Source organism: Amblyomma americanum, chromosome 10 (assembly GCF_052857255.1).
Source record: "Amblyomma americanum isolate KBUSLIRL-KWMA chromosome 10, ASM5285725v1, whole genome shotgun sequence".
NCBI classification, from domain to species: domain Eukaryota; kingdom Metazoa; phylum Arthropoda; class Arachnida; order Ixodida; family Ixodidae; genus Amblyomma; species Amblyomma americanum.
Genome location: NC_135506.1, coordinates 117078638 through 117092085, shown reverse-complemented (window position 1 = coordinate 117092085; position 13448 = coordinate 117078638). Strand labels below are relative to the sequence as shown.

Here is a 13448-nt window from a genome sequence, read left to right as displayed (position 1 = left end):
AGGGTTAATGCTTCACTGTGTCCGTAATTCGGAGCATAGCGCGCATAATCCAATCAGATCACTTTATTTCAGCATAGAAAGAGAAATTGCAATTCTTGGGATGCTGCACGGTGCCAGCAAATAGCCAGTAATGGCTTGACAAAGGTCAGCATCCGGTTCACAAGGCCAGGCCAGGAAGCTCCTGCAGGGAAATTTCTGCGGTGGTGTCGGCGGAGGAGCGCCGACCTTTACACTTGCGAAAAACATGCACCCAGAGTATCATGTCACTCGCCGCAAGGACAGGGCTAAGTGTCTCCATAAAAAGTATTTTTAACAGATCAGACAGCGGTCTACGTCGACGCTGCCGCATACTATAATCACGATGTTTTTTCGCTCGCGGTTGTAAGCTACTATGGACGGCCGTTGGTTGCGTGCTCCATTCCCGTCAGATTGTCTGAAGAGGCCGAGGAGGCGGCCATAGCCTTGACGATGGTCTTAACCTCTGCAGAAACCATCTTCAGCGACTCTAAATCTGCGATTGATGATTTCGCCAAAGGCCGGGGCTCCCCCGTCACCCTGTCTCTCCTCCGCACCACCAGGGACCAACTCCGCCCGATCCAATTGATCTGGGTCCCTACGCACTCATCCCATCCAGGGAACGAGGTGGCCCACAATCATGCCCGAGGATTCGTCGGCCGGGAGGTGTTGTCGCCCGTCCTGCGGACGGCGAGAGATCGTATGGTTACATTTCCTGACATAGCCATGCACTACCGCTTAGGTAGAATCCTATATCCCGCCGCACATATTTCTCTAACCAAACCCTAAGAGGTTGCGTGGAGGTAACTCCAAACGAACACTTTCCCCAACCCTGCGATATATGCCCGCATATACCCGGCGGTCTACTCTCCCTCCTGTCAACTATGTGGCCAACATGCCACTCTATCCCCATTCTCTGGACTTGCCCACAGGACTCCCCTCCTCGAGGTCTGCAACTCTCGAATCCAGACGAGTGGGAGGCCGCATTGCTCAGTTCCGACTCGGACACACAGATCCGGGTTGTGACAAGAGTTTTAGAAGTCGCCGAACGCCACGGGCTCATGACCACTTGATGGGGCTATAACCCCACACCAATGCTACTAGGTCGACGAAAATAAAGTTTATCTTCCTCCTCCTCTTTCAAAAATTGAGATGAGAGGGAAAGGCGCGAAGAGGCCGAAATTCAATTTTTCACGGCATATAACTCCACTTCTACGAAACTCAATAACAAAATTCTTGCTGGAATGTATTCGGGAAGCAGCACCCTTTAACATCCCCGGAATACCGCATCTTTGATGAGAGCCCCTTTCAGAGCCACTTGAACAGCGGTTTGCGATTAACGCAATAAAGACACGAAAGTAATGCAATAACTTAAAGCTGTATAAACTTGTAAAAAATAAGAACACAATTTGTCAGGCTTTCCCACGAACAGGGGCAAGAATTTCATTAAGCGGAGAAACTCAGAAACAAAAGCTTCAAATTGATCTCCGGAAAGCGGGACTCACATACTATGAAGACCTCTTTTTTACCTGCGCATTCATCCAGAAAAGTATGGGACACAGCGAATACGACAAAATGCACAAATAATTGAATTTAGCCGAGAGCAAAATTATATAATGAGCATTAAACAGCCAGCCCGGATATAGTGTCATCTCTGAAAAGAGACGGATAGCAACCCTATAACGATGATCGCAGCACAAACATCCAGTTCTTTATTTTCGCAGCGGAAAAATGTGCCAAATATAGAACAGACTGGAAAACAATGTAGCACTAGGATTTGACGGCTTTGTACCCACAACGGTTAAGCATGTTGCCTGTGAAATCAGTGATATACTACCTTTTATCACGCCTGTTGCGCTGCTGAGAACGCTTTATAAAATATTTGAGGATGTGCTGTCTGACCGCCTAAAACTTTTTTTAATCAAGCTGAAATCGTTTCTCAGCGTCAGTACGGATTTCAAAAAAAGAACTCGACCGAGCATGCAAGAATGAACGTTAAGGAGCGCATAACTGACAATAGTCAAGACAAAATGTTTGCTCTTGGTTTATTCCTCGATTTAAGAAAAACAATTGACGAATCTTTCTTACACTTCGCAAGAAAATTGCAACCCGTAAAGTGCACGTTACTCGTTGAAATTACCAGTTTTACGACACATAACTCTTTAGGCACAATAGCCTCACGAGATGACCAAAGACACTCTTCAAAAAAAAAACTAGAAAATTGTTTTGAGAGGAAATGACACGTACTCTCTCGCATATCACGGTGGGCTCCAGAACCGCGCCGTAAGGAAACGAATAAAGGAGGGAGTGAAACAAGAAAGAGAGAAAGAGGTGTCGTAGTGGAGGTCTCCGGAATAATTTGGACCACCTGGGGATCTTTAACGTGCACTGACATCGAACAGCACACGGCCGCCTTTTGCGTTTCGCCTCCATCCAAACGCGGCCGCCACGGTCGCGTTCGAACCTGGGTACTCCGGGTAAGTAGACGAGTGCCGTAACCACTGAGCCACCGCTGTGGCTCTTCTTGAAAACTGTAGCTTTTTATGCTTTTGGACCGCGCACAGCGTTTTGTTTGTGATGCGTCCTCTATTGCGATCGTAGCCTTCCCAGCGCGGGCTCTAGGCGCCGCTCTCACATATTTGTAGTGTGCGCCTTCGTTTCTTCTATTGTGATGAATTTGGCGTGTCTAGTTGGCTCGTAGCGTGCACAGAAAGTCTCCAAATAGGCTGGGACATTCAACAACACACATGCATTCCTGCAGTGGGGTAATCTAGCACCATCAGACAGTTTTTTTTTCCTGCATTTGGCATGCTACAAAAACTTCGGCACAGCAGAGGCATCGAAAAGAAAAGTATACAAAAGAAATAAGCACTCAGCTGGAAAATGGTAGACAGTGGCTTGAGTTGCTTGCGCGCTTACTCGCCGCCAAAGTGACGAGGTACAGCGCTTTAAGTGGCTGCAGGAAAACACTGGTCAAGGTGGCGCTCTCTCTGGGTTCGTGACAAGCACTCCCGTAGCGGTTATCTTCACACGATGGCACAGGCGGATGCGTGGGCAAAAATTCTGCCGAAATTCGTGAAAGCAGCGTAGCGATCGATGAAGGCTTCTAGAACGCAATAGGCAAAGCAGCCTCCGGTCGAGGAGAGTGCAGCCGCTGAGAAGGCCTCTGCCGGTAGAGCACCAAGTATAAGTAGAGGTTAATGTCTAGTGCCTGAAAAATAGTGTAAGGTTCATGAATTAATTGCAATAATAATAATAATAATAATAATAATAATAATAATAATAATAATAATAATAATAATAATAATAATAATAATAATAATAATATAATCAGTTATTAGCTGCGACTAGGGAAGCCACGCCAGCCTGGTTGTCAAGAAGAGCAGTGTTAGAACAAAAAACAGACCTCAGAGTTTCAGAAATGAACTGCAGAAGAACCGAAAACTGCTAGTTGGTGCATCATTGAAGAGGTAAAAAACAGCGCAGTGACGACGGACACGAACGAAGAAAGAAGGACAAGCACTGACTAACAAATGAGGTTTATTGGAAAAAAGACAGGTATTATTACTCTCCAAAAAACAACCATTTACCCAGTTTACCTCTTCAATGATGCACCAACTAACCCAGTTTTCGGTTTTTCTTCAGTTCATTTCCGGTACTCTGAGCTCTGTTTTCTGTCCTAACGCAGCTCGTCTTGACAGCCAGGCTGGCTTGGCTTCCCTAATCGGAGTTACAGCTTTAAAAGCTCGCCTGACTTTTTGGCATGCAAGACGTGCCATTTGCCCGATTGAGGCGCTGATGTTGTGCGGAGCCCTGGTCCCGCCGAAAGGACACATTCCCCGAATGCTCCGCATAATAGGATCGGAGTAGTGGCACTAGCACCTGTTCTACAACGACTGCCTTTGGGCGGCATGTGGCAGGGACAAGCATCGAGTGCGGCGTTTTCGTGAGTGGTGTGACCTAGCGAAGCAACACACGGAATTCCTCTGGCATTCTTCACGCCCTTGACGACTTGCGAAGACGAAGCGTCCGTGTTCTGAGGGCAAGTTACTGGTTCTAGGTGAGAAGCAGGTGCGAAAAAGGTTCTCAAGCAAGGCCCGAAATTTTGTGTCCAGCCATCCCTAGGAAAAGAAGAAATGCTGTGCATTGGAAGGAGTGTTTCTCGCAAAGCCCGGAAGGCGGAAGAACCGAGGTGCGAGGTAAAATGTGTTGAGGCTTTGAAGGGGACAGTTGGAGGGTCCGCGAAGGGGTGAAGTTTGGCTCCCCTGGATAACTTTCTCTCATCAGCGTATTTACGGCTACTGGCATCGGAAAAAGAAGGGCATTTTGTTGTTGTCCCAGAAAATCTGTTCAGACAAAGAGCCGGGAACACTATCGCAAAAAAACTGCAAGAAGCTTGTATTAACGTCCATAGACCAAAGGCTGAAGCAATGCAGTTACTGGGAGAAATGAACTTGGTAGGGCTTCAGCGCTCTGTTAGTAGTTCGCAGAAAAATTGTCTAGATATTTTCTTCTCTGTGAAAACGCAGAAACCCAAAATTCTTTTGCTATGTATAGTTACAAAGCGGAACACCTGGCAACATTCGATATCAAGCTTTTTGCAAAAGCACCTTAGCACTCTAGTGATTGGTGACCCGTTTCTTGTTTCGAAGTCTGTCGCCATTGTTGAGTATTTGCAACGCTGTAACCCGGGTTCGAGTGGCATGTTCAGCATCGATGTGCAGGATTTGTTTTATTCCATACCACAGGATAAGCTCCTGCAGTGTGTTAAGAAAAGCATAACTATTGACAATGATGAGGTGAGCTTTATTTCGGATTGTGGGGTATCTGTGGAGTTGTTTTTAGTACTTTTGACGTTTTACCTGCAATCGACTTTTGTTGAGTGGGAAGGTAAACTCTTTGCTCAAAAAGCTGGGGTGTGCATTGGTTCGCAAGTAGCTGCGGTGGTAAGTAATATTTTTTTGTGTCGTGTTCACAGGACGATAAAATCTAAGTTCGGAGATTGCGTAAAACAGGTGTTTAGGCTTGTTGATTATTATTCAATTTTTGTTGAGCCTACAAATTTCAAGGGCCATGTAGAAGAAATACTAATAGTCTTTGATAGTTGCAGAGAAGGTTTAAAATTTACCATCGAAGTCCCAGAAAACAAAGAGCTACAGTTTTTAGACTTAAGATTGGTCCTTGGCCGTGAACACGTCTGTTTGTCTTTTCAGCAGCGCTCAGAGAAGCCCTTGCTTAGTTATCCCTAAGCCCATTCTAAGTTAGTTAAATGTGGTATAGCCGTTGTATGTTTAGGATCCAGAGTTTCATAATCTTGTGTGCATGGGATGGCAAATAATTTTAGTCATCAGGTTAGTAGATTATAATCAGCAGCCTTTCCGGAAGAGGTAAGCTTGCTTGCGTGCAACCAAATTCTGCGGAAACTAGAATCATTCAAGAATTGACATCCATCAGAGCCGTCTGGCACAAAGAAGCATGCGGTTACACTATATGTCCATATTTTGTCACATAACTTAAATAGTGTAGGCGCCAGATATGGTATTCAAGTGCTGTTCTAATCCCCAATAATACTTGGAAGAATATGTGCCATAGTAGATAGGAAAGCAATGGCTAAAAAACAGAAAAACGACCGGTAGTACAGCCTGCAAGATAAACCACCAAAATAAGTTCACGCCATGTGCTGAAAGGGTAGTCTACGATAATCATTGTTCTTGTGGCAAGCAATACATCGGCCAAACGGGAAATTGTGTGAACAGCCGTATACGTCAGCCTCTATCGGGCCAACTGTATCAGTTAAACTGTTTGCAGACGACTGTGCCATGTTTAAAACCATATATTCTGTTACGGATCAAATCGAGCTGAACGCAAATCTAAAATTACTAGCAGAATGGTGTGATAAATGGGATATAATGATTAACATTGAGAAGACTGTGCATACGTGTGTTACTAATAAAAGAAAAAACTGGAGTTTTCATATAACCTGGGCGGTAATATGATTAAAAAAGTAGTGGAATATAAGTATTTAGGCGTCGCAATTACAAACAGGCTTAAATGGTTGGAGCACATCGAAAACATATGCTCTTCAGCACGTAAAAAATTATGCAATGTAAAACACAGATTACGAAGATCGTCAAGTGAACTAAGAAGCAAGGCGTACAAAGCGCTAGTAAGACCTTCCTTGGAGTACGCTAGTATTGTGTGGGGCCCTCGCACAACGGTAGATATAGAAAAAATTGAAAAAAATTCAGAAGCTTGCCGCGCGTCTTATATACAACTGCTACAAACGCCGGGACTCTCAATCTGCTATGTTGCAAGAAGCAAGGCTTGAATGCTTAAGAGAACGAAGAAAACGGCTCGAATTAAATTTCTTGGTCGTTTCTATTTTTCAAAACTAGGCATAGACCCCCAGAATCTCATAACTAAACAGTCATCTAAGAAATCTCGTCATAAGCATAAACACTACATTGAACCCATTCTTGCCCGCACCAATGCCTATATGAAGCAGGGCAGAATGGTGGGCCTGTTGGTATGGCATGTTAAAGAAGAAAATACCAGCCAAAAAAAGACAAACACACCAGGAGAGAACAACACAGGACAACGGCTGGACTAACACCTGAATTCTTTATTGGGTACAGACCGCCAAGTAAACTCAACGCATGCGCCAAGGCAGGACAGACGCTCAAGCATACTTATTCAAATAATCAAGTTCTTTTATTATCAGCGCTATCGATGGTGAACTGACGCAAGCATCGCCGTGTTTTGTTATTTGAAAGGCCTCAAAGATTTCGCGGGCCTTCCGTGTTTTCCCATAGCCCAGAATGGTGACTTCGGAGAAACGTGGGGAACACTTGCCAGGACATCTACTACAGTGCCAAGCAAGATTGCTATCTTCACCAGCGCCAACTTTTGTTTTGTGCTGGCGCATCCTCTCGTTCACACAGTCACCCGTCTGACCTATGTAAAATTTTCCACAGGTCAGCGGAATCTTATAAATCACTTCAGTCCGGTACTTTGCGTACATGGTTCTATGTTTGGTCATGCAATGCTTCTTGTTTCCGCCAGGCATAATTCGTGCACAAAGTCCTGAAAGCTTGACGGGCGCCGAAAAAATCAAATTGACCCCCTGGCGCTCGGCGACTTTCTTAACATTGTGCGCCACTTTGTGCAAATAAGGCATGACTTGAAATTTTTTCCTTTTCTGAGCGGCATCATTATTTCCCTTGTTGACCTCGCCGTTCATTTCTTTTGATATGGATTCAGCGACCACTCTCAACATTTCTTAAGGGAAACCTGCATCAGACAGCCGTTTGGCTTCCGTAGCGACACTGGTTGACACGGTGTGACAGCAACTTTTTTTCACGGAGTTCTCGAAACAAGCCTTAGCAATACCTCTCTTGACTAGTTTCGAATGGTTAGAGTCAAAGGGTAAGAGCCCTTTTTTTGTCCTAGGTGAATACATCCAGCACACATGGACTTCTCCAGAAAAGGTTAGTAGCAAGTCCAAAAAACGGATGGAGTTGTTAGTGGCTAATTCGTGGGTAAATTTCAGAAGGTATGAGCAGTGCCTAAAGGCACCTTAAACGTGTTCAACTATCATCTGATATGAGTCATTAGGTCCGGTGTTTAAAATCACTAAAAAGTCATCAACGTATCTGACAATTCGCAGAACACGCCCATCATCCAAAACACTTCGAAGCGAGCGGTCAAACTTTGCTAAGAAAATATTGCAGAGCACTGGGGCTACACAAGCACCTATGCAGATCCCTTTCTTCTGAATATAAAACTTGTTGTTAAACTCGACAAGAGTGGAAGAGAGGTACATAGCAAAGAGCTCCAAAAAACTTTCACTCTGGATTCCACATCTTGCTTGAAAGGCCAGTTCACCACACTCTTCAATCAGTTCTCTCACGTCATGAAACAGTTCGTCGTGAGGGATAGAATAGTAAACGTCCTCGATGTCCACAGAGAAGGCCATGGTTGCTCCTAGTAGGCCTTGCTGTAGCTCCTGTACAAGAGCTGCAGAGTTCCTAATCCCGAAAGGGTCTTTTGGCGTAAGGCTGTTCAGATGTCGTTGAAGATATTGTCCAACCACCTTTTGCCACGAGCCCTTTTCTGTAACGATGGCCCTCAACGGTACAGGTGGCTTATGTGTCTTCGCTGAGAAAAAAACCTGCAGCGAATTCTGCGAAGATTACTTTACAGATTTTAGCAGGTGGTCCAAATTGAGTTCTCCGGGGAGCTGCTCAGCGGCGGATTTCACCTTGGTCGGTTTTTTCGAAGCGCTTACAAAATATTTTTCCATGGATGCCGCAGCTTTTTCGCTGAACCGTTCCAAAGGCAGCACAACAAAACAGCCTTCCTTGTCAGACTCTAGAAGAGCCAGCTTCGAGTCACGAAAAAAGGTAACCACGTTGCGAAGGTCTCGCATTTTCCTTGCGATAACTTGGTTCCCCGACTTCTGAAGACAGTCAACACCTTCGGAGAGGCCTCTCTCCTTTTCTTGGGTTGGCGCCAGGTCCGAGACACCTCTGGCAACCGCCAGTAGCTCATGGTTCTTCACTTCAGGCACCAAGCTGTACTTGGGACCCTTGGACAACCGGGAGTCGATATTCTCGGGTCCTGCTGCGCAGTCGATGTACGTCACAGGTCCAGGGATCGGTGTTCTTTTCTTCTTTCTAGGAAGCCATACCCGACATTGGTTCCAGTGGCATTCGGTGAGACGGGCTGCCCTGCCAGCCGACATGAGCCCTGAAAACGTCTCTTGGCTTGGGCCAACGAGAGACGTTTTCAGGGCTCATGTCGGCTGGCAGCCCGTCTCACCGAATGCCACTGGAACCAATGTCGGGTATGGCTTCCAAGAAAGAAGAAAGCAACACCTATCCCTGGACCTGTGACGTACATCGACTGCGCAGCAGGACCCGAGAATATCGACTCCCTGTTGTCCAAGGGTCCCAAGTACAGCTTGGTGCCTAAAATGAAGAACCATGAGCTACTGGCGGTTTTCAGAGGTGTCTCGGACCTGGCGCCAACCCAAGAAAAGGAGAGATGCCTCTCCGAAGGTGTTGACTGTCTTCAGAAGTCGGGGAACCAAGTTATAGCAAGGAAAATGCAAGACCTTCGCAAGGTGGTTACCTTTCTTCGTGACTCGAAGCTGGCTCTTCTAGAGTCTGACAAGGAAGGCTGTTTTGTTGTGCTGCCTTTGGAACGGTTCAGCGAAAAAGCTGCGGCAGCCATGGAAAAATATTTTGTAGGCGCTTCGAAAAAACCGACCAAGGTGAAATCCGCCGCTGAGCAGCTCCTCGGAGAACTCAATTTTGACCACCTGCTAAAATCTGTAAAGAAATCTTCGCAGAATTCGCTGCAGGTTTTTTTCTCAGCGAAGACACATAAGCCACCTGTACCATTGAGGGCCATCGTTACAGAAAAGGGCTCGTGCAAAAGGTGGTTGGACAATATCTTCAACGACATCTGAACAGCCTTACGCCAAAAGACCCTTTCGGGATTAGGAACTCTGCAGCTCTTGTACAGGAGCTACAGCAAGGCCTACTAGGAGCAAACATGGCCTTCTCTGTGGACATCGAGGACGTTTACTATTCTATCTCTCACGACGAACTGTTTCATGCGGTGAGAGAACTGATTGAAGAGTGTGGTGAACTGGCCTTTCAAACAAGATGTGGAATCCAGAGTGAAAGTTTTTTGGAGCTCCTTGCTATGTACCTCTCTTCCACTCTTGTCGAGTTTAACAACAAGTTTTATATTCAGAAGAAAGGGATCTGCATAGGTGCTTGTGTAGCCCCAGTGCTCTGCAATATTTTCTTAGCAAAGTGTGACCGCTCGCTTCGAAGTGTTTTGGATGATGGGCGTGTTCTGCGAATTGTCAGATACGTTGATGACTTTTTAGTGCTTTTAAAACACCGGACCTAATGACTCCTATCAGATGATAGTTGAACATGTTTTAGGTGCCTTTAGGCGCTGCTCATCCCTTCTGAAATTTACTCACGGATTAGCCACTAACAACTCCATCCGTTTTTTAGACTTGCTACTAACCTTTTCTGGAGAAGGCCATGTGTGCTGGATGTATTCACCTAGGACAAAAAAAGGGCTCTTATTCTTTGACTCTAACCATTCGAAACTAGTCAAGAGAGGTATTGCTAAGGCTTGTTTCGAGAACTCTGTGAAAAAAGTTGCTGTCACACCGTGTCAACCAGTGTCGCTACGCAAACCAAACGCCTTGCTGATGCAGGTTTCCCTTAAGAAATGTTGAGAGCGTTCGCTGAATCCGTATCAAGAGAGATGAACGGCGAGGTCAAGAAGGGAAATAACGATGCCACTGAGAAAAAGAAAAAATTTCAAGTCATGCCTTATTTGCACAAAGTGGCGCACAATGTTAAGGAAGTCGCCGAGCGCCAGGGGGTCAATTTAATTTTTTCGGCGCCCGTCAAGCTTTCAGGACTTTGTGCACGAATTATGCCTGGCGGAAACAAGAAGCGTTGCACGACCAAACATAGAACCATGTACGCAAAGTGCCGGATTGAAGTGATTTATAAGATTCCGCTGACCTGTGGAAAATTTTACATAGGTCAGACGGGTGACTGTGTGAACGACAGGATGCGCCAGCACAAAACAAATGTTGGCGCTGGTGAAGATGGCAATCCTGCTTGGCACTGTAGTAGATGTCCTGGCAAGTGTTCCCCACGTTTCTCTGAAGTCACCATTCTGGGCTATGGGAAAACATGGAAGGCCCGCGAAATCTTTGAGGCCTTTCAAATAGCAAAACATGGCGATGCTTGCGTCAGTTCACCATCGATAGCGCTGACGATAAAAGAACTTGATTATTTGAATAAGTATGCTTGAGCGTCTGTCCTGCCTTGGCGCATGCGTTGAGTTTACTTGGAGGTCTGTACTCAATAAAGAATCCAGTTGTTAGTCCAGCCGTGGTCCTGTGTTGTTCTCTCCTGGTGTGTTCGTCTTTTTTTTTGGCTGGTATTTTCTTCTTTAACAATGCCTATATGTATTCATATTTTCCTAATACGATTACTGTTTGCAACCCGCTGCCTCATGATTCTCCTTTGCTTGCCTGTCCTGAGTAATTTCAACCGTCGGTTGGCGCTGCCTGAGACGCGCTGTGTTGTTGACACTGCGTATTCTTTCTTTCATCCTGTGCCTATCTAGCGTTGCATAAGTGCTGGTCGTCCTTTTTAGTACTTCTTTCGTCGTCATGTATCTTTTTTCCTTCAAGGTCGAAGTTTTGTACTCTTTAGTTTTGCACTGTGCCTCTCCTCCTTGGACCGTATTTGGTCCGCAGTATGCGATAACTAAGTAAAAAAAAATACCTCGTTAAATGCACCCCATCGCCCAACCTTGCTTTATATATCCGAGATTGCCCCCTGAATAATATCCCCATTTCTCCCGATATGAAAATGTGCACACCTCTTTTCCATGAGGCGAAAGTTATTTGCAGGCATAGGAAAAAATTAACAAGGGAACTGTGTGAGGCATATCACGTCTACGTGAATGGTGACACATGTGTAAGCATAGCTTCGGTGCTTCTTCGTGAGATTAAGTATCTCGATTTCCATGATTAGAAGTGTTTTCGGAGAATCATGTATGCTGCTTGTTTTGTGGAGTTTATTAATACCTGTGTTTTTTCCAATAAACCTCAGTTGTTAGTCAGCGCTTGTTCTTCTTTCTTCTGACGTGTCCTTCGTCGCTGCGCTGTTTTTTACCTCTTCAATGATGCACCAATGAGCTGTTTTCGGTTATTCATGCAGATTGACTGCCAGAGATCGACTAAAGATCCGATGCTGAAGTGGATGCGAAAGGTCTTCGAGCAGGCCGACAAGACTGCCCTTGAAGGCTCCTTTGCGTTTCCTGCTCTGCGTCACATACTTCTCCTTTTGTATCCATTCACGTCCTTCGCTCGCTGCATGAAGAAAATGATGGATGACGTAAACAAAGTCACCGAGCTCCGCCGCACTGGAAAGCGGCCTCGAAGCGACGACATGATACAGATGTTGTTGGACGCCCAGACCGCAGCCAAGAATGGCTCGTGTGTTTCTGGTCAAAAGTTGAAGGCTCTCAATCAGCGCCACGTCAGTTCGAACGCCGTGGTCCTCCTCATAGCGGGCTTCGACACTACTGCCGCAGCACTCGCGTTCCTATTCCACTTGATGGCCAGACACCCAGAAGAACAGGAGAACATCCTGCACGAGTTGGAAGAGCGCTTCCCGGGCGTAAATGAGCTGTCCTTTGAGCAGTTGCACGAGCTTGAGAGATTGGATATGGTGGTAAAAGAAGCCTTCCGTCTGTACCCGCCGGTTCCCCACATGGTGGCCAGAAAATGCACGCGGGACACGACGGTCCTCGGCCACTTCATTCCCGCTGGCGTCAACATCATTGCTCCGGCCTTTTATGTGCACCGTGATGCCGAGCTGTGGCGCGAGCCCGAAGAATTCATCCCGGAACGCTTCTCGGAAGAAGCGTCGATGAAGAGGCACCCTGCCGCCTACTTCCCTTTCGGCTTGGGTCAAAGGGCCTGTCTCGGCAAACGGTTGGCCCTGCTCAGTATCAAGACCACTCTGGTGAAAACGCTGCGCAATTACAAACTTGAAATATGCGAACAATCGCAGGATCCTTTGATTCTGGAAGTGCCAAGCTTGGTGGCAAACCCGAAGGGTGGCGTGCACCTTAGCCTAAGACCGAGGAATATTTGAATGTTTTTAGAGTTTTTGCTGTCAGTGTAATCCACCAAAATTTTGATCCTGCAGAAACATTGCGGATAATAAAACGTTTTCTCCCAGTACGTTGCTCCCAGGCCTCAAATCTTGGACAAATTTAGAACAATCGCAGAAATAGCATACTCACATGGTAATAAACGTCCCACTTTGCTTCGCAGCTAGCTACCATATCTTCATTTGAAAAGCACAGCAACGCGTAAAATCTGTATTTGCAGATTTATTACGGCACTCTTGATGATAAGGTACAAAGACTCAAGAGTTATTCTCAGCAGTTTCCTTTCACTTAAGGATTAGGTATATATCATAATAAAATACAATAAATAAGAACCCGCGGGCCACTACCACCCACGGATGGGTAGTAATATTATTGGGTGAGAAAGAAAGACGAACGGAAAGGCAGGGAGGTTAACTATAGGCAGCGCCCGGTATGCTACTCTACACTTGGGAAGGGGAACGGTGGGAGAGATAGAAAGGGGAGAGAACAAATGGAGATCATGTTTCCAGGTGTCCGTTGGCCATTACTTGCAGGGTGCACAGGGCACAAACTGATAATTTACAACCTTGTACTAAGTCCTCAGTCCTTAAAGAACTTGAAAAGTGCCTTCAAAGCTGTCCTCTGCTATTAAGGCTTACACCAAGGACCCAGAATCTTGGCTTCACTAAGGGGCCGAGGATCTAAACGGCGGAGTGTTGCAG

The 13448-nt window shown here is 46.0% G+C and overlaps 1 protein-coding gene across 6 annotated transcripts in view; it reads left to right on the top strand.

Annotated features, from left to right (window-relative positions):
- Positions 1-12809, top strand: part of LOC144106258 (cytochrome P450 3A6-like) — a 28690-nt gene extending 15881 nt beyond the window's left edge. For all 6 annotated transcript variants that reach the window (XM_077639018.1, XM_077639023.1, XM_077639022.1 and 3 more), the window contains one exon: positions 11787-12809. In XM_077639018.1, coding sequence (XP_077495144.1) covers positions 11787-12728 — 942 coding nt within the window. In that variant the 3' untranslated portion in view covers positions 12729-12809. The remainder of the gene's footprint in view (positions 1-11786) is intronic.
- Positions 12810-13448: the final 639 nt, after the last annotated feature.